This window comes from Necator americanus, chromosome III, assembly GCF_031761385.1.
Source record: "Necator americanus strain Aroian chromosome III, whole genome shotgun sequence".
Lineage (NCBI taxonomy): Eukaryota > Metazoa > Nematoda > Chromadorea > Rhabditida > Ancylostomatidae > Necator > Necator americanus.
Window position 1 is genome coordinate 13,034,103 of NC_087373.1, and position 24,197 is coordinate 13,058,299.

The 24,197-nt window shown below is 40.1% G+C and overlaps 4 protein-coding genes across 6 annotated transcripts; 3 read left to right on the forward strand and 1 right to left on the reverse strand.

Annotated features, from left to right (window-relative positions):
- Window positions 1–5,207: 5,207 nt before the first annotated feature.
- On the forward strand, window positions 5,208–10,913 carry RB195_009428 (uncharacterized protein; the record flags this gene model as incomplete). 2 transcript variants are annotated; one of them, XM_064189975.1, is made up of 10 exons in its annotated part: window positions 5,208–5,314; window positions 5,609–5,732; window positions 5,794–5,844; window positions 5,901–6,065; window positions 8,334–8,444; window positions 8,509–8,586; window positions 8,706–8,822; window positions 8,937–9,061; window positions 10,633–10,711; window positions 10,863–10,913. In XM_064189975.1, 10 exons carry the CDS (start codon window positions 5,208–5,210, stop codon window positions 10,911–10,913), a joined length of 1,008 nt encoding a protein of 335 aa, XP_064047558.1. The 2 variants fall into 2 exon arrangements, with proteins under 2 accessions (XP_064047558.1, XP_064047559.1); XM_064189976.1 differs by having other exon boundaries at window positions 5,292–5,314.
- A 1,452-nt stretch (window positions 10,914–12,365) lies between these two features.
- Window positions 12,366–13,498, forward strand: RB195_009429 (uncharacterized protein; the record flags this gene model as incomplete). Of its 2 annotated transcripts, XM_064189977.1 has the most annotated exons (6): window positions 12,366–12,444; window positions 12,805–12,920; window positions 13,013–13,087; window positions 13,145–13,249; window positions 13,306–13,376; window positions 13,447–13,498. In XM_064189977.1, the coding sequence occupies 6 exons, from the start codon at window positions 12,366–12,368 to the stop codon at window positions 13,496–13,498; spliced, it is 498 nt and encodes a 165-aa protein (XP_064047560.1). The 2 variants fall into 2 exon arrangements, with proteins under 2 accessions (XP_064047560.1, XP_013302658.2); XM_013447204.2 differs by lacking the exon at window positions 12,366–12,444 and having other exon boundaries at window positions 12,813–12,920.
- Window positions 13,499–13,732: 234 nt separating this feature from the next.
- Window positions 13,733–14,992, reverse strand: RB195_009430 (uncharacterized protein; the record flags this gene model as incomplete). The annotated part of the gene is made up of 2 exons (XM_064189978.1): window positions 13,733–13,864; window positions 14,888–14,992. The coding sequence occupies 2 exons, from the start codon at window positions 14,990–14,992 to the stop codon at window positions 13,733–13,735; spliced, it is 237 nt and encodes a 78-aa protein (XP_064047561.1).
- A 1,425-nt stretch (window positions 14,993–16,417) lies between these two features.
- Window positions 16,418–22,809, forward strand: RB195_009431 (uncharacterized protein; the record flags this gene model as incomplete). Its single annotated transcript, XM_064189979.1, has 15 exons — window positions 16,418–16,533; window positions 16,601–16,664; window positions 16,725–16,890; window positions 16,948–17,131; window positions 19,003–19,170; window positions 19,237–19,376; window positions 19,444–19,568; window positions 19,869–20,005; window positions 20,076–20,196; window positions 20,273–20,407; window positions 20,706–20,802; window positions 21,091–21,220; window positions 21,295–21,388; window positions 21,453–21,581; window positions 22,735–22,809. 15 exons carry the CDS (start codon window positions 16,418–16,420, stop codon window positions 22,807–22,809), a joined length of 1,881 nt encoding a protein of 626 aa, XP_064047562.1.
- Between the last annotated feature and the right edge of the window lie 1,388 nt (window positions 22,810–24,197).

A 24,197-nucleotide genomic window follows, 5' to 3' on the forward strand; every position in this document is an offset into this window, starting at 1 on the left:
GAATAAAATTGGTTTCCATAGAAAGAAAGCTGCTACGATTGTGGAAACACAGTTATGAATAAGGTTTACACCGATCTCTTTATTACTACACCAAAAAAAATTTACATTGGAATTAAATTCGAATAGAAAAGTGGAATTTATCAATACGAAGTGGAAACTCAACGAGGAAAACAAAACAAAAAGTGGTGGTTTTGAGAGTTATGCCGCATCATCAGCGCAGCATTTAAAAACAAAATTGATTTGGAAATTCAATAGTTTGTTAGTGCAAATACTTTTCAAAACTTTAAAATAAAACTATACTTTTCAATCTGTCTTTTGAGATAATTTTTATGACATGAATAATAGATTAAGGATTTCCTTCACCTCTTCAAAAAATTATTATTTTATGTAATTATAGAGATGGTAGATGTTACGAATAAAAGTGATAATTTACGATAACTGATTGAGAAGAAAGTTCCAAGTTCGACCTTCTTTGAATCTTGGCATCGTAGAGTTTGATTGTGTACTACTTTTTGAGCAGAACCAAGATTGTTATTGATATTTATTCTGGCTAACATTTCGGCGTCGTCGCCTTCTGCAGAAGAAAAAATCAATCAAAAAATTCTTCAGAAAAATCAAAGACACGTGTAATCTACTCCCTCAAACGCCTCGTCATCCTACAAGATATGACTTAGCAAACAGATTATTCAAAGGCAACGTCAGAAAAGCAGATCACCATAGCGCTCACCTTGATAGCCACAAAATCGTGATGTTGGCGGACCACCAGTTGTTAGAGTTGCGCCGCTAGTAGTAACTAGTAACGACCCTACCTCTGACCCTCAGGTTCTGAAGAAGGCGACGACGCCGACACGTTAGCCAGAATAAAGATCAATAACAATCTTGGTTCTGCTTAAAAAGTAGTACACAATCAAATTCTGTGATGGAGAAGAATTTGAGGAATTCGTCAGAAAACACAATGATTTGGTGCAGAACTTATTCTAACGATAATTACGTTGACAGGTGAATCGCTGGTGAACTCGTGCCACCTCCCAGCCTCCAGATCATCAGCACTAGAAAACTGGAATATAGGTTAAGAGTTTCGCACTTTCACGAGTACTGTACGTCTAAACACGCGCCCGACGTCAGGGATTTTAGAGTTGGTGATACAATGGAAAGAGAAATACATCCTCGTCCTACTCCAGGGTTTGTGAGACAGCCACTGCTTTAAGAAAAAAATCACTGCGCAATTGTGACCACGTGAGACGAGCGAGAATTCTAGTTAGCATCGGATAAATTTGGTTTGTTAGCTTTGCTCCTAACAGTTATGGATTCGATTAATTGGAGTCGGATCAAAACGGCCTCACATGTGCAGCTGCGTAGGCGGTTGTGCTCGTGGTGGGATTTTTACTACATCCAGCAGAGTTGCGGAGCCGAGCGATGGTCCCACTGCGATATCACGAGAGCCGACTGTGGCCCCCCTTCTGCTTGTGCTTACGAAATTTTCCATTTTTCTGCGGAACCAGGACGAAAAACACAAAAATTTGTGGGTATTTTTCGAACCGTATCTTTGGAAACTTCCACAGACACAATATGAGATACGACTGTGAAAAGATTGAGTCTCTGTGAATGTAGGGAATGAAGAGCAGTGCGCAAGGGAAAAAGAACGCGGCTGTAGTCGCGCCGAAACGACCTGACTTGTGGTGCAATTGCACAGTTTGAACCGTTAGGATCTAGCGAGAGTCCTGGCACTCATGCAATTGCACCACATGTCAGGTCGTTTTGATCCCGAGTGCTTATTTCGCTTAGGAGGTACAGCGTACATCAACGTCCTCACGTTGATGAAAAAAAACGAATCCCAGGACACGAACGGCCATCCCTTGTTAATTTTCAGTTTTCACATGTAAAAATTACAATTTCAATCCAATGCTCCATTAATAAATCCAAAGTTAGACTCGAATCTCGAGTATCACATCGTGAAGATATTCTGAATAGTTTGGTTTGTGAAACATCTACCTAGCCTTTTCATGATACATTTAAAAGTTTGCACAAGAGAATTATTCCTAAGAAAATTATTTGTAAGAGTTATTCGCCGAACCGACTTAACACGCGAAATTCAATTATTTTGAGAACTCGTTCACGTTATCGAATGACAGTTTCTAGGCACTCCAGCCTGCCTCGGTCATTTTGTTGCGTGTTTATTTCAAACGAGTGAAATCAGTCACTCCGAGTTCAAGTGGATGTAACATTCTCTGAAGGCATCACCCCACGAATCTGAGGTGGTGCAGGTTTCAGGTGGAGTGTTCGTATACGGGATGGGAGACTATGGAGAGGGGGGTGATTCCGTCCATTTCTTCTTAATTGCCGTAAAAAACGGCCCGGAAGATGCTGCGCCGCACAAGGCTGGCGCGCTCCAGTCGAACTCCCTGGAGAAAATAGCGCGCCAAAACGCCCGAAGCTGTGTCTTCCGGGCCGTTTTTTTACGGCAATTGGGAAGAAATGGATGGAATCACCCCCCTCTCCGTAGTCTCCCATCCCGTATACGAATACTCCACCTGAAGTCCGTACCACCTCAAATTCATGGAGTGATGCCTTTAATCCTACTCATAGGACGTGCTTGTACATGTGTACCTCGAATAAAGTTGAGAACTGGGAGATGGGAATCTTAATTTTAAAATAAACAATAAGTTCTCGAACTAGAAACTTAAAATGATCGTTAGTGTACAAGAAAACGCTCGTCTCGTGAGCGTTAACGTCGAACTTGAACTGGTAATGGAAAGCGACACTGACCGCTGCCTAACCCACTCTAATTATTAGTGACTGAGATCGCAGAAAAAAAGTAGAAGTGAGAAATAAAAAGAATTGCTTAGGAACAAGTTAATCATTGATTGTGTGATTCTCACATTAACTTCCACTTTGCATTGCACGATTTCCTTCTCTTTCTCTTTTTGTACATGTGTATCTCGAACGGTAAACTTGGAGCACCTTCTAAAGTATGATGAGGTTACAGTAGCGCGTAACAGTGGGGTGAAAACGACATGAAGCACGATGCTCGAAGCAGTGCGGTGGACCCAAGCGGTTGGAATCCATTGGGGACCCTTACTAGCACGTCGCTGCAGTCCGCAATGGTCCCACTTCGACTTCAGCCGTTTATGCAACTGCACCGTGGTTCATGTCGTTTTGACCCTACTATAGGCACATCCAAAATAATTTATAATACTGGATATAAACGAAGTCTGGTGGCAATGTTGGCGTGGACCGACATATTGCCGTCCAGTGAAGATTTGTCTCTCTATGAAGGTCTCGTAGACACGTATCCATATGTAAAACCGCATCAACATTACAGGATTTCTGTACAGGAAATGGTTAGGTCCCACTACGAACCACCACTGCACCTGATTGTCGCCAGATAGTCATTTAAATCATGATGCATAGAACGGTTGGAGCGAGGAAATGCGAACACTTCCGCTTTTCCGTCGCATTTTCTCCCTCTACGGAAAGGGTATTGAATGAAGGTCTTAAATGGAAAATTCCTGTACGTCGCAGTTGAAATCTCGTCCTGAGCGGCGATGAGGATGGCATTCATTCTTTTCTACCAAGGGAGCATTCGATTTGCGACGCAGCAACGGGAAAAAAGTTGTTTGTCCGACCGCGGCCGCAACAGTTTACGCAATTGCACCACGAATCATTTCGTTCTTGCTTGACTGTGTTTAGGCGATTGGGCGGTTGAGGGGGAAGCACAGCGATTCACTGCGAATATAACAAGTTCGTGCAAATATAACTAATTTCAATAATTTTAATTCTCACTCAGCGAATGGAGTAGAAAGAAAGGAAATAAAAGTAAGAAGAGGGGAAAATGTGATTGTGGGCAGGGGGACACTCAACTTGAGCTTTGGAGTGCGAAGAACGTTCTTAGAGTGCAAAGACCATTCTTAACTGTCAAATGCGGATTGCGGAGAAGCCATGTCTCAGACCATTTTTGGTTTCGTTGAAGGTACTACATGATATAATTTCACTAAGCCTGTTTGGAGAGTTTGGTAAAGCTAAAGCATTCGCAGTTCCAGCTCTATCTTCCTTTTTTTCTCCCAGCAGCTTTAGTCTCCATGTCATAGATCCTCTCTGAGACCAATGCTCAGGTTTTAGAGCGCTGACCGAATCAGCTATTCACTACCTATCGATTAATGGACTATTCCCTTCTCAAATGGGAAAACCATTTATCAGTTAGGAACGGTGTTTGTGCTCTATGAAAGTTCCTTGTATTCTTAAAGTATAGTTCGATTAGAACGGTGTTGATTGGCATCCCAACTACACTTTACCCAAGACGGGATCAGCTTGAATTTCATGTATTCTATTCTATTCTACGGCAGCTGGGCTGAAAAAAGAAGGCTACCTCCTCTTCAGAATGATCCCTCAATGTGGTTCATCCTGATCTCTCAATCCTCATCCTTCATTTTTCTTCCTTTATGAAAAGAAAACTTAGCAGCAGGATCCTTCATTGCGCTGTCATGTATCACATAAAATGTAGGATAACCTACAGACTAAGATGACTTAGTTTGTAGGTTATCCTACATTTTATGTGATACATTCATTTATCCTACATTTCCTAGAGATAACTGACTAGGACTTGCCGGTTAATGATCAGAAACTGCTACTCAGTACCTGTGGGATATTTCCACTGATGATTTGAAAATTATTCTACTTTTTTCTAAGCGATTCTTTTTGTGAGGAAATACCTGAGCAAAAGGAACTTCTAGAGGTCAGAAAAACTGGATCCCTGAGAGATTTTGCAATTACATCTCTAAAATAATATCTCTGATTACTTAATCGTCGACGAAAGGACCCAAAACTCAGAGAACTCCTCCGGAAACCTATCCTATTCGACGAGCACGAGTCGAACGGCGGCTGTTTTTTTCCAGACCTCGATAGGTTCTGACTTGTGCAGAAGTACTACGTACCGCCTCAATTTGGTACCGTAGCCATGATTTTTTTCTTAAAAAATTCGAATTCTTGTCATTGGCAAGTGTGTTACGGTCTCTGGGTCACTGATTTTCAAGTGTTTGCTGATTTCGAGTAAGTTGATTTATTGTCTTCTTGTATTTTCACTCCTTCTTGTCGAATTCTGATGCTTGTAGGTTCTTTTCTCTTCACGATATCGGACTGTCCGTTTATTTGAAACGTCAATTCGCTTATCAACGATTGTATTGATTGTTTGTTTTTATAGCGTAGCCTAAATGGTAATGGCCACTTCAATCGCTGATTTGGCCTCTTCGGAGGTTCGGCCAGACTCTCCGGTGACCGCCGGTGCAGGCCCAGAAATGTCGGTCGATGATTTGGATAAGTAAGTTTCTAATTATCTTTTTTACATCTTTGATTTGACTTTAAGCTTTGTTGTTTTTGTAGTGGTGGTATCATCATGTTTCAGCTGCTTTTTTTTTAGTGTTTCGTTCACGTTCTTGTAACATCCACAATTTGTTGTCCTTTGTTGTTTCCACACTTACCTTTCATTCATCTTTTTGTATGATTTTAGTTCTATCACCGATTTTCCTGAATTAAAGTTCGTTTTCGAAGCATATACAGATGATAAGAGGCACCCTTAAGCAAGTGATTCCATGCTTACAACCTACTCTTCCAGGCACATTGAGACGCTCATGAAATGCGAACTAATCTCTGAACAAGACGTCAAATCATTATGTTCCAAAGCCCGCGAAATCCTTGTACAAGAAGGAAATGTTCAAGTTATAGACTCTCCAGTAACGGTAATTTGTAAATAATTGTTTGTGATTTACATATGTGTATAAGCAGTTTCTCTTCTTTCAGATATGTGGTGATATTCATGGACAGTTTTATGATCTCATGGAGTTATTTAAGGTGATATTTTACTTTTGTAATGACCCATTCATCGCAGAATATTCTTCTTATTGTAGGTTGGCGGTCAGATTCCCGACACCAACTACTTATTTCTTGGAGACTTTGTTGATCGAGGATTCTATTCAGTAGAAACGTTCCTGCTGCTTCTCGCGTTAAAAGTCCGGTATCCGGATAGGATGATGCTTATTAGAGGGAATCACGAAAGCAGGCAAATCACACAGGTACCATATTTTTGTTTTAATTTCCTGTTTGTTACTCTTGCTTTATTATTTCGTTTTTCAAGTAATCGCAGTTGAGGAAAATTGATATTTAATTTGTTTGCGGGAATCAATTTCTATCAAATGGGATTTCTGTGTTTTATGCCGTGCGTGTTCTTTCGAAATTTGTGAGGAATAACCGTCGAGAATTAACGAGTGTTTATTTCTTTTTGTCAATGTTGAGATAAATTTCCTACCATTGGATTTCCTTGATTTATTTAAGTTCCCGAGCGGATTTCTTTTTGGGTTTAGTATCATAAATATCTCACATCTATTGTCTTTGAATCTCGGCATATTGAAACTTCGTTTCAACATGCCGAGATTCAAAGACAGTCGAACATGGGCAATATCTCACTTCTGCTTAAAAATTCCAGTTACTTTCTGTAAGCGAAAGTTTTAGGATCTTTACATTCTTTTTCTAAGCTCAACCACTACCCTTTCTCGTTGCAGTTCTTCAAATATTGTGTCCACATGATGTATAATTCTGAAAACTGTGTCATTAAGCGTTCTCTCTAATACCTAGCCGATTTTAACTCCATCAAAGCTTTTCAATTGCTTTTCCTTGAAGGAAATTGACGTTTTATCTGGGTCATCTTTGTTGGATTCTTCCTTCACATCTTTATTTTAACTCATTAATGATTTACTTGCCGTCGTCCATTATATCATTTCCTCTAAAACCGTAAATTTCTGTTCATTTGGACACGATCGTGGTTCTTGTAGTCATAGGTGCAATGGGGAATAGCAGGGCCCTACTCAAGTGAAGGGGTACTGGTTCATGGGGTGCAGTTCAGGTGATGAGGATCCCTCCGCCAACCGTGAAAAAGTGAAGGAAGTCCCTTCACTTTTTCACGGTTGGCGAGGGATCCTCATCACTTGAAAGAAGTATGATCGATAAAAAGCTATCTTGATGCCTGCATTATCATGCAATTATTCTGCATTTTCTCTATACAATACAAACCGTAAGCGATACTTCAGCACATTATTTTTATACATGTTAAATTTTTTGACTATAATCATGAAACCGCTTTACTGGACATATAACAACATTTAACGAGGATCGATTACGCTACATACTAGCGATGTTTGCATCTTGTGTCTCGAGTTGCATACGTACGTCGATATCAAACAACGTTAAACAAATACTTTCCCATGAAAAATTTAGTTATTTTTCTGTCGGAGTTCGAATGCTACTTTCAAGGGATGAAGCTTCAGGAAGACAAACATGAACTAATTTACATTTGATACTACCTCTGGAAGGTTTCAGTGTAGGAGTTAAATATCTGGTGGATGGTAAGTGTGAAGTTGGAATCAAACCATTTTTTCTGAAACTCATTTATTTGCAGTGGCTTGATTCTATCGGGGCGTCGTTTTGTTCAGTAATTTGAATATGCATGTTGCACAAGACCACGACAATAAACCGCTTAATTTCGCTTTCAGTTCGCTGCTTCAAAAAAAAAAACTTGTGAGATTAAAATTTAGGCTGCTCCATGTGCTTAAAAACTTTGCTGATAGAAACCGATACACTTCGTTCTTTCGTGTTTATATAGAGTTATGCGATCCAATTCTACATTGTTGCCATTGTAGCTAGAACCTAGAACAAAGTTCTCATTTGTATCATCTATCTATGTATCTAAGCTATACTGTCTGTGTACCTGTGTCTGTGTGTATGTCTAGGTTTTCAGTTTTCACTTAAAAGGCAAAACTGGTACGCAAGGACTTATTATATTAGAGGACGACTTATTTGCATCCATTTTTTCTAATTTTTCTGGAAACAAATCCGAAATACCTTGGTGAACCTTGATGTGTTTACAAGTTGCTGAGAAATGAGCGCATTGTGAAGAAATAGATTTTCTTGTGTATACAATCGCATAGGGCGGGTGTAGTATAGCGGTTAGGAATTCCGCTTCCTGCACGATCGATCGGAGGTTCGAATCCGCCCTAGTGCTCACCAAGACTTTTATCCTTCCGGCTTCGATAAATTGGTACTAGACTTGTCTGGGAGGATAAAAACACTCACTTGACACATCGGCCAGCCCCCGCAAGTCATTGTATAGGCCAGTTACACGTTCGTAAACCTCAAACGATTCCGAATTGAAGTGAACATGGGGACGCATCCCAAGTGGATTGATTAACGCCAGAAGCTTTATCCTTTATACAATCGCACGGACTTTATTTTTGCCAGAAATCATTTTCATGTCTTCGCTGACATATTACAACACTTTTTTTTCAAAGGTATATGGTTTCTATGATGAGTGCCTGCGAAAGTATGGAAGCGCCGCCGTTTGGAAAGCATGCACCGAGGTTTTTGACTACCTCTCCCTTTCAGCTGTAATTGATGGAAAGGTACTGTTGGTGATTTTAAAGTTTACTTTATTCCATGATCCCAATACCCAATATTTTTTCGCAGGCGTTTTGCGTCCATGGAGGATTATCTCCCTCTATTCAAACACTGGATCAAATACGAGTCATTGATAGGAAACAAGAGGTAATCGGTTTACCTTTTTATGTCTATAATTGGATTTTGATGACTGCTATCATTTTTTTATCTAATGATCATGAAGAAAAGAATGTATTGAGTAGTGGAAGAATGCTGTGCAATTGTAGGTGCCGCATGATGGTCCCATGTGTGATCTATTGTGGTCCGATCCAGAAGATTCATCAGTAGGATGGGGAATGAGCCCACGAGGGGCTGGATACCTTTTTGGTGCTGACGTTGTCAAGGTAATTCGTGAAAAATTGATAATTCTTAATTATTTTTTCACATATCAAACTTACTGATTAATTGATAAACCATTTTCTTTGCTCATTTAAATGCCCCACCAAAGGTTCATTTAGACTTTTTGCGATACAAACGGCGTTGATCTCATATGCAGGGCACATCAGCTTGTCATGGAAGGGTATAAATGGCATTTCAATGATACTGTTTTAACAGTATGGTCGGCTCCAAACTACTGTTATCGGTTAGTTTTGTGTTAATTCGACGTTATTATTACGTCGTTTATAAGTAGTTTTATTACGAAATTAGGATGACGCTTATACTCATGTTTGAAATAACTTTATATTTATGTCAAACTTTTCTTATCTTCATGAAAATTTGCAGTTAATCTTCATGTGCAACGTACTTGCCTAACAATTTCTTGTAATAATGGTAACAAATTGAATGCGAAATGAAATCAAAAATGAATCGAAAGAAAATCAGTCTGACTACTAGGGGCATATTAACAAGTAGTAGTAGTGGTAGATTAAAAAGCATGGGGAACTTCAAAGATTAGGTTTTAAAAAGAGGAAAGAGACGCTGAGCTCGAGGCTGCACAAAGTAGCTTGCAAAACCTTGAATGTCACTTCCGGAAGTAGAATCTACCAATGAAAAGTGCTGGAATAAAGTTACAAAAGTGTGCAAGAGAACTTTTCAAGCTATCCCATTTTGTCTATTATCTGGGCAAAGTTTTGTCAGATTTTCCTGGTTGAAGTGAAAAAGTTAATTCGAATTGCTTTCTGGGAAACTCAGTAAGTGACTTGTCCTTTCTTTGGGGAAAGCTTAGCGGGGTGAAGAGGAGACTAGTTGGAAGAAAAATAAGCTTAAATGAATAAGAAATTGACTGACTTAAAAATAAGAAATTGACTGACTTCACCACTTTCATAGGAACATAAATTTAATTTCCAGAAAAAAAGCAAAAAAATGGATTCAAATATGATAATTGCCAAAAAAAAATGTTCTTCTTCATTGTAGAGCAATAACATTGTATTCTCAGAAATAAACAACAATCAATCACTGTTAAGAAAAGATATTTCCTCCTAGAAGTTATGTTCCTATGAAAGTGGTGAAGTCAGTCAATTTCTTACGACGTTCCTCGTGGAAAAGCTTTTTCGTGCTTAAAAGTAACCAAATGTCTATATCATAATTGATTTGTTGCGAATCTGAATTGAAGTCTCACTTTTTAGTTTTCTCAGTACAGCGACATCCTTTGTAATACGCTCCATGACTTTTTATTAATTATAAATGACTAATTATGCGAAATCACATTTCAAATTCTTTGGCATCTCGTCGTCTGTGCATTTTCTCACGAAATGAACTTTTTTATAAGAACAAAGACAGGTGTTAAACGTGCAATGACTACGAGTCGCTTTTTTTTTGTTTGGTTCTTTACGCATATACCTCCAAAAAGATTGGGTCAGATGAACACTTTTAGTCTACTGCAGAAGTTTAGTATAGTCTATTGTATTTTGTCGACTTATTCACTTCCTATCACTGCTTATTATTTATTTATTATTTTTTGTTGCTCTTACCTGTTCTATCTGAAGTTGTTCTTTTTTGTCTGTCTCTTTTTTCGCCCCGCTATTTAAAACTTACGAAAATTTTGTCTAATTCTACTAAGTATCAAGAAGACGGCGCACAGCTATCGAAGTGCTACCTTTCTCAGGTCCTGGTTTAAGAGCCGTCCTTTGTTTTTTTTTTTATTAGACTTTTTTCTCCCTTCCTTTCACAGCCATACGTACGTTTTTCCTTTTCTTTCTTAGCGATATTGTTTAGATGCGGGAATGTTGCTGCCATATTAGAATTGGACGAGCAATTAAATAAGGAATTCACGATATTTGAAGCCGCACCACAGGTGAGTTCAAGATCGCAGCATTAGATGTACAACTAAGCATGAAATTATCAGAATCTCATTGCACGTATTGCACGTATTGTTTTGGTATTAATATGATCTTGGTTGAATTTAGATGAAAAAAATTATTTTTTCATGAGATTATTTTCTATAGGAAAATCGTGGTGCACCAGCCAAGAAACCGCAACCGGATTACTTCCTTTGAGAGGACAAATTTATGGAACTGCGTGTGCGTGTATTTGCGGTGAACGCTCAAGCGATTTCTCTTCATGATTCCCTCTATTGAATCGGATGATTAATTCGTTGTTTTGAACAAACTGGTTATAACTACCGGATAAATATTAACGCCTTTGTAATTGACATAGTTGAATAAGACAGACCTGTTCTTTGAATCATAGATACAACCTCGTTCATTTTAAATGGGTTGTAGTAAGATTTCTGGCTGTTATTGCATTGTCGTCGATTGGAAGCGCTGTGGCAAATACCCACGTGAGGTACTTTTTTTGTGCATTGGCAACTCGTTCTATTACTGAGTAGGTCAAGCAATTCGTTAAATACGTATGTTTTCATGTCGAATAGAAGAAGTGAAGGGCATTCAGTGGAAATGAGTTTGAAATGTTCAACGAATACATCGTTTGTACTGTGTGCGAAGATCAGTCAGCGTCGAAAAATATGGAGAAATTGAAGAAATCCAGGGTTGATGCTTGTAACATCAACGATCGTTCAATTTCTGTGTTCTGTTGAATAAATCGTTCTCGTGTTTTGCGGCATCTCCAGTATTTAAGGTATGGTTAAAAACCATAGTTTTCTTCAATGGAGTTATATTCCTTTCGCCTGCTCTTTTTGTATTTGTGTAAGATAAATAGAACTACGGGCACGGGTGGTTTAGCGGTTAGAGGTTCCGTTTCCTGCACGATCGATCGGAGGTTCGAATCCGCCCTAATGCTCACTAAACCTTTCATCCTTCCGGGGTCGACAAATTGGTACCAGACTTGTCTGGGAGGATAAAAACACCGACTTGATCATCGGCTGGCCCCACAAGTCATTGTATAGGCCAACACGGATGAGCTTGCGTTAGCTCTAGGAAAACCACTACGACGATGGTAGTGGAGATAGATTATGCAATGATTTACTTTTTTTTGTATCTGTCTCGAACTTTGGTCTAATTTCGAATATCGTTCTCTTGATTTTCATTGCTAGACCTTTGACCATCTTGCTAGTTGATATAATCATGTCAGAATGACATGAAGCTGAGTGGAGTTATGTAAGCCTGTGCACAAGAAGCTATGAGGGCTTAGGACTGAGAATACCTTTGCTAGCACCACTTATTGCAGCAGTCATGATGGTCTCACCTCGATCTCAACCGTTGTCTTTACAGTGCCGCCTCGAACGCAGCAACGTACGTATGGTTGGGTCAAAACGACATGAAACACGGACAGTCGCTCGAAGCGGCGCGGTGGAGCGTAGCGGTTCGGATCGTGTAAGGATCGTCGCTACCGCCACCCATCGCTGCAGTTCACCACGGTCCCACCTCGATTCCGACCGCTGTCTCCACCGCACTGCTTCGAGCGCGCAGCTGCTTACGTAGCGGTCCGTGCTTCATGTCGTTTTGACCCAACTATAGTGTCGCGGTTGACGCATTATTCTGAGTTCCTTCATGATAACCCGGCCAAAACGTCCTATGAAGCCCATGACGCAAGATTACGTAAGCGGTTCATATGCGCTTCCAAATGACTGTAAGTGCATCGTTGTAAGCATAGCTGGTAGCAGATAAAGGTTGGTGTCCGTGTTTCATGTCGTTTTGACCTAACTATAACTGCATCGAGCTTCACGTCGTGATGGTTTGACTGTGGTAGACTCTGGTTTCTACTTTGGTTTCTCGCAACATTTTGAAGCTTCGCCAGCGAAATCCACTTAATTCTTCTCAACGAAGCAATGCCATAAAGCAATAATATCATAACAATGACAATTTTTTTCGTCATTTTATCCAACGGATTTCATGTCCACGAAATTCCTCCACTCTATAAGTCCTTGTGATCGTGCAAGAGCATTCGTGATCTAGTTTTCAACGTGCACTTGCTTCGAGATCGGTTCAGATTTGAAAATGTTGCGTATCTTCCAACGACCACTTCTTTCTGCATCCCGTTTCTGCTCAGCAGCCTCGTCAACTCTTTCAGAGGAAGTCAGGAATAAAATTGACAAGATGGTCAAGGTGAGACTGCAGAACATTTTTTCGTTCCCACTTGATTTTCTAGCTTTCATCGAACATAATTGTAATAGTAGTATGCTAGACAATTTTTCTAGTCAGGTGATGTCGTAGTATTTATGAAGGGAACTCAACAAGAGCCCATGTGCGGATTCTCACGAAATGTCAAACTGGTTCGTATCAGCTATTATTTACTTCCTTCAAAAACTTTGAATTCAACTTGTCTGCAGGTCTTAGACTTCCACAACGTGAAGTTTAATGACTACAACGTTTTGGAGGATGCTGAACTGAGAGAGGGCATCAAAGTTTACAGCGAATGGCCAACTATACCACAAGTAGGTGATCTCTCTATACCAGGGTGGTTTGATCTGACTATGAAATACAACTTTAGGTTTACGTGAAGGGAGAATTTGTTGGTGGATGTGATATTATGGTACAAATGCATAAAGACGGAGAGATATCGTGAGCTTTGTGTCCTTCTCTGAGGCAGCTCAAAATTCGTCGATATAACAGAATATAAAATCCATTTCAGCGACTTCTTCGACTCAAAAGGTATTCCAAATAAGTACGGAGAAAAGAAATAATCTTTATTTTGTGCGTTTTTGCTAAACGTTCCCTTTCAGAAAGATTAGGCAAAATTAGAGCACATAGTTGTTTTAAGCGTGTTGTTGAAGATTGTTGTCAACATCTATTGTTATTTCATTGATGTATAACTTTTAATGATATGACAAATAAACAATTGAAGCAATTAACACACAAATACACTACCATACGTACTAAAGTATTTATCTACACGAGTCAATCAATGAATAAACACTTCACCAAAGTAGTTTTGTGTTGAAAATCTCCCTGGCCTTGTGTCGTGGATGTTCATTACATTCAACGTGCAATCTACCGTTGACTCGGATGAAGTAACAGCTACGACATCGAAGTTTTAGACGAGCTTTCACCTACAATTAATTGGATCTTGTGAATCTCAAATTCATTTTTACAACTAAATGGATCTTGTAAATCTGATTCATTTTGAGAATAATGGGCCAGAATTCTTCCCTAGCCATACGTCCTTGGATTGAATCACTTGGGAGCTAATAACCAGGAAAATTCAAGAGATATGGCCGAAACTATATTACGAGGGAAGGCTTTCGTGCTAAACCCTTCCGCAGAGATCTGATCGATTTCAAGTCCCAAAATGCTTCACATAACACCCACGATGAGACCGCACCACCGGTGAGTGTGGAAAATTAATTTGTAACGAGACACATTTAAACGTTAGCAATTTAAAAAACATGATTTATCATGTTGGCTAGGAAATATGACATGGTCTGTTAAACAAGGGGAAATATTCGATCGCATCAGTTCCTTCACTTGAAACGTTTCTCGAGATTTTCGATATAGATCGAAGACAAAAGCTTACTAACAGCAGCCGGGATAGGTAGGGCATTCGATCCTAACTTACTTCTTACCTGACTCTTTTCCAGAGCAGGCAAAGAACTAGAAAAAAAAAGCACTGAAGCCATAAAGATCTGAATGGTTAAAGCAGAGGTCGAAGACATGTGCTGCAACTTTCAGATACCGTAAAGTCGAATGTTCCGTCAATTTCCCCATCGCTGTTTCACTACAATTCCTCTTCTCTTGATTTTCATTCATACTATAAACTACAGACTTTATTCCCTTATGATATATGAGAAATTACAAATGCTGAGAAAAATGTAAACTGCAATTATCCATGCATGAAGCGGAATATAGATTGATTAATTAGTTTCGGAGAATCGTAACCGTCTATTTTACTAGGATTCTGGTCGATGCATGGTGAGAAGGCTTGCTATGAACAAAACGAACCCTTCCAGGAAAAAAAAGCTCCAATACGATGTCTACAAAGGACCTTCGTTAATGTTTTTTGCTTTAGACATCCGAAGGTCAGAATACTCATAGCTTGGCGGTATCTACTAAGTAAAGAAAGCATCATTACAAACCTTAAACCCTGCCGACGACTCGATCATGAGGGGATTTCGGACTCCAAGCAGTCCACGGGCTACGGAGCTGCCTCCACTAACCACCCGCGATATGATGCCAACCATACTGTAATCATATAATTAAATAGATCTTTTCTAACGAACACCATTGTAAATTTAAGAAAAAAAATAGGATTTGCAGTTTGCGAAAGTTCTGGTAGTACTAGAAGCGCTGGTATCTGGAACGTCTTCCGGAGCCACCTCGCCTGGCGGCGCGGCGCTCCTATCCACCTCCTGGGCAAATGTGGGGCTAGAGCGCGCAATTGTAGCGTATGTGGATGGGTATGCGTGTGTGGGGAAAAGGATATGAGGACGTCGTAGAATGTTCTAGAAGGCGATCCCAGTTTCATATAAGTCGATTTGGAGCAAACTCGGACTTGGAAATACACTGTGAGAAGAAGCACGACATCGCTGGCATCGATGTGTGCGGAAGACGAGTCAGTCATGATGACTCGATCCCTCCCATCGTCACTTCCTGCCCCAATCGACATTCGTTGACCCATTGAACGTATCATTGGCGGATGGTACCATTTCCGTTGTACTGACACACTCATAATCTGATTAGAGCGCGACAATTCGTCATTAAATTGATTCAAAATTATTATCACTAGTTTTGCAAGGATATCTTCTCCTAACTGATCCTTAGCACTTACTTTGTCTACTTTGGTATCACGCTGAGCGCGCATTTTTGCACTATCGCTTTCTTGTTTTATTATGTCATATTCCATTGTTGTTCTTTCGGCAGATTTAAGAATTGCTTTTTTTGCCAAGATAAACTATGAAACCACATATGTCCACCAGTATGTAGCTTAAGCTTGTACTTTTATCCACGATAAGATAGTGATGTCGCTGGAAGACTGGGCAAGTATTCCTTTCAGGAAATTATTCCTGAGTACAGTTCATACACTTTGTTTTCTATTCACCGTCTTTTCTACTCTTTGTAACGAGGAATTCTTAGGCCATGTACTAACCAAGCTTTCCTAGTCCCTAGGAGAGCTTCTTTAGTACATAGAACAAACTAGGCAGCTGCTCATTGCTCTTAGAGTTCATTATTGTTTCGGAATGGAGTTGCCTTGTTATATCTGTGAAGTAAATTCTATGACTCATGCAAAAAAGATTTTGGAGCCTACTATAAGAAACTTTTGTGTGAACCAAGAAGTATTCCAAGAGATAGATGAAAAGTCACATTTTTGCTGAGTACTAGAAATAAAAATAGACGAACACATCCTGAACACACCAAGCACGCTAAGTTTATCTCAAATTAAGGATTTGGTGCAGGTCAAAAGGTTTTGACTTGTGGTGCAATGTGTACGCGGGTGCTCTCGAAATCTCGCGGTGATCTTCACGCTCCGCTACGAGGCATGATTGAAGCTGGTGAAGGTCCCACCAGGAGAGCAACTGCTTACGCAATTGCACCAAAACTAAGATCCATTTGCTTCGACTATGTGGACTCACACTGCCCTATTTCCTTAGCTAACAACTGTTCTTCAGATGCGTGAAGCATTTCTCAAAACTCCCACTACTTCTGCGGGGAAGAGTACCAACGATGCAAAGTTTTCCCCAGAAGCACAACTTGAGTCACGGAGAAAAGCTGCTTCAATGAACAGGTGACTTCGGTAAAGTGTTTTGACAGGTGATTTTTCATGATCCAGTATTACTTTCTACTTGTTTCAGGTCATGGCGTTTGAAATCCTCCCTTGTTCCTTGGTGTATCGCTTTGGCTGTTCTTTGCTTAGAAGTTAGTTAAATTTCAAGGTTACTTCTAGAATAATACTAAGTTTTTGCTTCTTAATTCTAGATTTTTACTTTCGGGTCTAGCATTGGGCTATTCTTTCTCAGTGGCTGCGTTCCATGTTCATTAATTATCATTTGTGAGCACATGTTTCTGCTCTATATTGTTAGTGTCACTCTATGGATCCTCTATCAACTCATCAACGCGGAATCAGCCCGTATTACAATTCCTGGTAATCCTTTTTTTTTGTGATTCATACTGACCTAAATGTTCACCTGACTCCATTCAGCTAATTTTGGGATGATTTTACCGTCACCTTCTTCACATCAAACGTCTAGAACATTGAACACATCGTATGTTATGGACACATCAAATCGTGCTGACACTTCTTGGGTGGAGGATCACCACTTTGGGACATTGTCGGAAGGACATCAGATTCAAAGAAATCAAGGATATACTACGCCGAATCGGAGGTGAGGATTTGTTGCTATTTATATCTTCATACCGTTCTTTAAGATCAAATCCCTTCGAGCCAACTGTTGCTCGCTTATTTCGCTTTTTTCGATTTACTTGCACCTTTGTACTGGTGAATTGTGTTAATCCATCCTTAAGTTGCTTAGACAGACGTCACATTAGCAATTGACAATTGAGGTTACCCAGGTTTGAAAATAATCAGAATGGTTAGCATTCGATCCCCTTATCCTTCTCAGATACCTTGCTTTTAATGAGGTCAAGGAAAGGAAAAAATGACCTTTCACTTTCTTCAACAACCTCCTCGATGCAGTGATCCTTTCATTTAGGTGTCCAAAAGCGGCACTATGATAATCTAACGCAATATGATTTTTAGTCTTGAAATCCTCAGAAATTATGCTTCGTGCAAACATAAGCTCGTTTTTGTTTGGTTCTTGCGTTACTCCTGCTGAATTACGTTTCGCTGTAAGATAGAAGTTTACTAAAACAAGCGACTTTCGAACGCCAGTTCTCTTACTATCGTTAAAGTTTGCATATCGCGAAATTTGTCATTGTTGGGATCATTGAAGGAGTGAGTGTGTAGATCACGACTAGGAGCGTAACCACGTTTAGTTCAACGCGGGTATCTCCGTTATCGTTCAACATCTGCAGTCCAACTAACATAGATTGAGCTAGATGTGTTGTGTTTTGAATGCGTTTTAGTACCCGTAACAAATTGCATCGTTGGAGCCACTAATCCAGCCAAAGTTGTTTGCCAAACTGAATTCCTGGATAGCTGAAAAAAATTACCGTGACTACACTCATGTTCGTGAGCTACCCCCTCTCTACTGTCTAGTCGTGGATAAGCTCGGAGCTCGGAGCAAATAGCCCTGCTACGAAAAGAAAGGGTTTTGGTGGCAATTGTAAAAGGCTTCAATTTTGGGGACTTTGATCCCTCCTTTTGTGGAGTCAACAACCAAATCGGTTAGGCAAAACCGACGATTGACGATGACATGGTCTATTACGATTATTGTTGTACTCACCGTTAGGTGGCTCCACCTGTCATTCACCCGAAAAGAAAACTTTAAAAATTCTGAGATTTCATGCTCGGTGCTTGGCATCATACCGAACTCAAGTATACCGTCCCTTTTTCGTTTCATACGAAACTCTATCTCTTAGTTAGGACAAGAGTTTCGGATGAAACGAAAGTAGTTTGAACGTTTTGAGGCGTTTGGAGACATTCACATTGAGAACTGTAGTTTTGGCGTAATCTTTTCTACAGAATCTCTCGAAGTTCGTTTACTAGGATCATTCGACCTTCTTTCCATTGTATTTGGATATTAGCGTAAACAGATAAAATAGTGAAGACTTACGCTGGTGCCGCAACTTCGAATTTGAATCGTCAGTTTGTCGAAAGAGTGTTCACGGTGATCTTCTGCTAACAAGAACACCAGTTCTGCTCATTTTTCTACTGTTGCAAGGAACAGTGTCCCAGTAATATCCTGCGTTTGGGTCACAATGATTGACTTTTCGAGTCCGGGTTTCCAAAGAGATCGTGCTTGATTTTTTTCCTTTTTTTGCATACTTCATACGGTCTTCGATATAATGTTTCGGTGCTAACGCATGCACTGTATATAGATTATCACTGTTTCTCTTCTGGTGCTTGGAAGCCTAACAGCCTACTCCTTCCTTGCGTTTGCTGTGCTGAAGCGTAAAAACTTATTGGTAGCTTTCACTATTTTCTGCTGAGCTACATTAACCTGAAGCCAGTTTCCGATGCGCGCTAGTTTCAATTTTTTGTCTGATTTTTATAACTTACTTTTTGCGATAGCTGCAGTATGTTTTAGTGTCTTTTACTTTCTATATTTGTTTTATTGATTTTGTCATTATTTAGTATATTGAACGAGTCTTCGCATCTTTTGAATCTGAGTTCTGGAAGTTTTGGTGACGTTTCTATCCATGGTTATTCTTCAAACATCGTGGTGCCACGAAACAGTCCTTACAACAAATCACTCGATAGCATCCATACAAGAGAACAATTGGAACATCTTCTATCGAAGGAGTAAGTTGCCCAACCATCGAAAATTGTCACTCAAGGACGTTTTATAAAATGTCTTTGAAGTTTCAGTGCATCGACTTTTCTGGACTCTTCTTCAACGCGAAGTGGTTCTTTTACATACTTCAACGTCCTGGATATTGGAGCGCCTGAAGACAGAAGAGTGTATCAGGTGTCGGAACAATTAAAAGCAGCGGATTTAAAGGAGAATAGTAAGGAAATCAGATAGCTTCTAGTCCAAACAGTGTATACGGTTGCTTTATTTCCATTATGTTTCAGTTGTTGTGAAAATGGGACCAGGAAGTCGCGTAATCCTGTCTCCAGCAAGTAGTGAGGGTGATGGCCAAGATGAGATGACTAGACTGAGGTACACCTTGCAACATGCAAGACATAGTCCTAGGAAGGTAATTTTGCTCGTTCCATTAGTTGCAAATTCCCACTTTCATTACGGTCGAAGCCTAAAATAACAGAACCAAGGTTCCACACACTCTGTTTGTAGTTCACTTTATCCTCTTATGCAGTGAATGTAGGAGTGCTGATGCTGGTTGTTTCTGAAGAAAATAGATATAGTATTTTCCACAATCACTGTCACTGAATCGTGAGATTCATTATTCTTCGATTCCAAGATATTTTCAGACCATATGATAGATGCTTTTTCACATATGAGAATCGATCATCTGAAAGATCTATATTTCTCTTTCCAGGGCTCGGGTATTCTCCTTCGACGTAGTGAATCAATCGAAAGACGTCGACGAAGCATGAGTATGTCATCACCAGAGCGGCAAATGGCATCTGCAGGTTCAGGTTCCCTCCCGGTAACTACTGAAATTGATGCGAAGAGGTGTATAGTTAGACTTTAATTTTGAGCGAATATACCATCTTATTGACAATCACTGATTGTGTTGTTCCAGCTCATCCCTGAGAGAAGCAGATCTTGTTCGCGGGGAACAACGGCTCCGAGCCTGGATTGTGAATACTATTCTTGACCCTCTGGATAAACGTATAAAGGAGACGAATACCAAATTGGAGAAAGTATGACCTTGTTTTTTGTTTGTGTTTATCTATGTATCTGTCTTCTATATATTACTCAGGAACAATTTCATTTTAGGAACACTCTAGTCCTCCATTAAAAATCGGGGTGTCATCAGTAGACATACTCCAGTCTGCTATGACTAGTCGCCCAGAGCTTCTGGATACGATGCTTCCTTACATTCTACCGTTTCTTTCTGTTCATAGTAATCAAGTAAGGATGTTTCGTCTTTTCTATTATTTTTTTAGTGTAGAAGAAGAGAATTACTGGATTAGATTGATGTAACTACGAGAAGCGTTGCTCCTGGTTAATGTTAATAACATGACAATTTTAATGACTGTGATTTTTCGCTAATTACTTCGATCATTCTGTATTTAGATCTTTTAAGGTGAGAAACAAAATATTATTATTTCGGCGACTGAAATTTTTGTTGTTTTGCTTCGAAAGAGAAGGAAGGCGATGGTTACTAGTTAATGAAAAGTCATTTTCTTTTTATAAACAACTTGTTTAGGCCTATCTGGTTGGACGAATCTCAGAGCTGGCTGCCGACAAATTCATGATGGATTACAGTTGGAATACTGGCGGGCGAGAGCCGATTCAAGAGAAAGGTTTGCGCGGACACTATTTTGTTCCAAATTATGTATTCTGTTACACCTTATAGTCGCGTTCTTCCAGTGAATGTTTGAGACATTTCTACATGAGATATATTCGCTGATTTTCCTATCTCTGTCCTGCACAAACGTTTTCCCCTTTCTAAGACATTTTTGTTCATTTGAGTCAGCTGATTGCTTCCTGGTTCATGTATATGTATTTTGAACATTTTCAATTCAACATTCGATATAGGCCTATTTATCAGGTAATCCTAAGAAGTAATTCAATGATAACTGGCATTTCAGTTTCTCTTGGCCGAGCAGTTCGTAGACCGTGGAATGATCAATTACCCACCGATGCTATGCTCGTATTCTCCCTTTTCTCAGCTTATATGGACGGCCAGTTGACGTCAAACCCACTGGTGGGGTCGTGTAGGTACTGTTGGGAACCACTTCAAAAATCATAGTTTCCTACCTGACTCATACTTCATGGTCACTTTTCTCGTTTAGGTTAGCGCAGCCATTTTCTGCATTGTACACTTTGAAAACCCCGCAAAGACCGACCGCTGTTCATTTAGCTGCAGAGAGTTTCTACTTGCATATGGTGGAGTGTTTGTCTTTGTTGAGCTTAAAGACTTCGGTATCGTTGGATCACTAAATCATTGCAGAGCAACATTTCCCCTCCCCATTTTGACTTTGTCTTCAATGACGCCGATGGCTCGCCTTCGCGTGCCGCAATTCCTAGAGGGGCCAGGAATTTGTTCTCAGCCATCCTGTCGTTCGTCAACCATGCTAAGGTATGGTGCTAAGCTTCCTATCAATTTCGCACAATTGAGTTTTTCGATGATATAATGGTTCTATGATGACAGTGCTGCGTGCTATCGATACTCTTAACATTTTTCAGACTAATTTTTTCATTTTATAGTTCGGAATTCATACAAGAAAGACGTTACGTCTTATCTACCTTAAAACCTGCTCTACCTAAGATTTTGTCTCGCTGCTATTCTCTTTCTCTTTCTCTACTATTTCAAAAGCGTGACTCCATTTCTCTATTGTGGATGCCGTGTGCTCGGAACTTTAAAACACTGCATGCTTTCTTCTCGGAAATCAGAAGAAGGAATCATCAATAGAACTTCTTATCTGGCTTTAGATTTGGGGCATTGAATCACACACTTGCACAAACTGTGCATTTAATGACAAAAGTGGGCATTCATCTTATTTGCTAGAGTATGTTCGTTTCTTTTCATAATTTACTAAATAACGAAATAGCTGAGAAGAGTGAGATAAATTTTCGTGGATCCAAGTATTGTCCTTTTTCTGCTTTTGTTTTCAGTTTGGAATGTAGAATTAGGAAGAATGATGTTTACAGCCTTCGCTTACAAGTATAGAAAGAACATTTTCCTTTCAATTGACTTGCATTCATGGTAACGTTTCATTGAGAGAGATTTTAATCATTAAGCAGCAGAAACTGTTGCAGAAACCAGTAAACTCTCAGGATCTTTGGGTTCTGCCGTTTCTTATGAGATGTTTTTTTAGAGGCGGCATACCACTGGGAGTGTGACTGTTGTGATCACTCCTCGAAAGGATAGGACTAGGGGTGAAGAGCACGAGTATGAGCACGATCACTCTCAGTGTTCCCTAATTGCTTTGAAAAGCTGCATGCGAAACAGCTTTGGCGATAGGATTTCCCAAAGAGGCATCCAGTGACGTGACACACATCGTTGCTAGATGCTTCGTTAGAAAATTCGACCAACAATGTCGTTTTTTAGGACAGCTAGGGAAATTAAACATGATTGCCTCCTTTCATACTCATGATCTACATCGCTAACCCTTTCTTTTCGTAAAGCGATCCCAACATCGTTAATTTCGTGAAATGCTGCTTTCAAACTTATTTGAGAAGGATATTTTTCATTCATACCGATTGATCATTCATTCATGCTTATGTTCTAGGTCAATAATGGAGGCCGTCTTGACCGAATGAGCATTGGACCCACGGGTTTAAATATCGCGTGTATTTTAGAGTAAATCCATTAGGAAATCTAGCCCAGTCTATCTTGCTGTGTCTTATTTCATTATTCAAGTTGTTATGCATCAATGTTTTGTTTGGATGCTAATTCGAGGTTTTGTTAGTTCAATCCGATGCGACGTGCTCTTACATTTCTTCTCGGTACTTACTTTGTTGCTCCTACTAAGATCTCCTCGTAATACAATGTCTTCATAGTTTTTTTTTCCTTCAAGGAGATATTTATTTTATGTTGTTTCATTTTCGAATAAAATTGTCGCGTGTATAGAGAGTAGATTTTATTGGTTCAAATCAACCTGCAGGTGTGTCTTTTCTCTGCATATTAGATGATGGTGACGGTATAATTGTCCAATCTGCAATTAAGAGAGGGTAATAAATTATCGGAATGGCTGAGCTGACAGCTATACTGAATGAAGAAGCAAGTGCTGCTAGCTTTCTCAATGATTTTGGGAGTTTCTAAGCGTGCGTTTTCGCGAGGACTAATTGCTTTAAATCAATGTTCTCTTCTGGGTTAAAGTTCTGCTGTGCTCGTCTCGCCTAATCAGACTTTTCCTCCTCAATGCTGGCATATGCAATTTCTTGTGTGGTGAAACTTTTTGGAGACTCTGGTTCTTTTGTCTTTCAATGAGCTAGAAGATGTAGCAATTGTCTACGGGAATGACGGGAAATGTAATCATAAATGCTGCATGGTGCAATGCTTCTCTTACAAAGACTATAGATGGGTCAGAGACATGAAGCACGGACAGTTGCGCAAGCGGCTGCGCTCGAAGCGATGCGGTGGAGAAAGCGGTTGGAATCTAGGTGGAGTCACTTTGAGCGCAGTCACTTGCTCAACTGTCCGTGCTTCATGTCGCTCTGACCCGACTATATGTAACAACAGTAACAGATGATCAGCCGTAACACCACATTCTTTCAGGCACCGGTTTGTCCATAATTCATGTTCTACTCCGTTATATCCAGATAAAACAGTATGGGTTCCACGACTAACGCACATTTTTCCCATTGCTTGCTCTGCTCACCTGAAGGGTCCTCTATAGGTGGAACAGAAAATGTGCTATGGGGTAAAGTGTCGTTGAAGGGCACCCAGTGGCGCCCTTATTTCCCGAAGCTCTTAACTTACTTTTTTCTCCTAGTAACTTAAGTTCAGGGCGGGTGTAGTGTAGCGGCTAGAGGTTCCGCTTCCTGCACGATCGATCGGAGGTTCGAATCCGCCCTAGTGCTCACCGAGCCTTTCATCCCTCCGGGGTCGATAAATTGGTACCAGACTGGTCTGGGAGGAAAAAACTCTGACCTGACACATCGGCTAGCCACCGCAAGTCATTGTATAGGCCAGTTACACGTTCGTAAACCTCAAACGATCCTGAATTGAAGTGAACGTGGGGGCGCATCC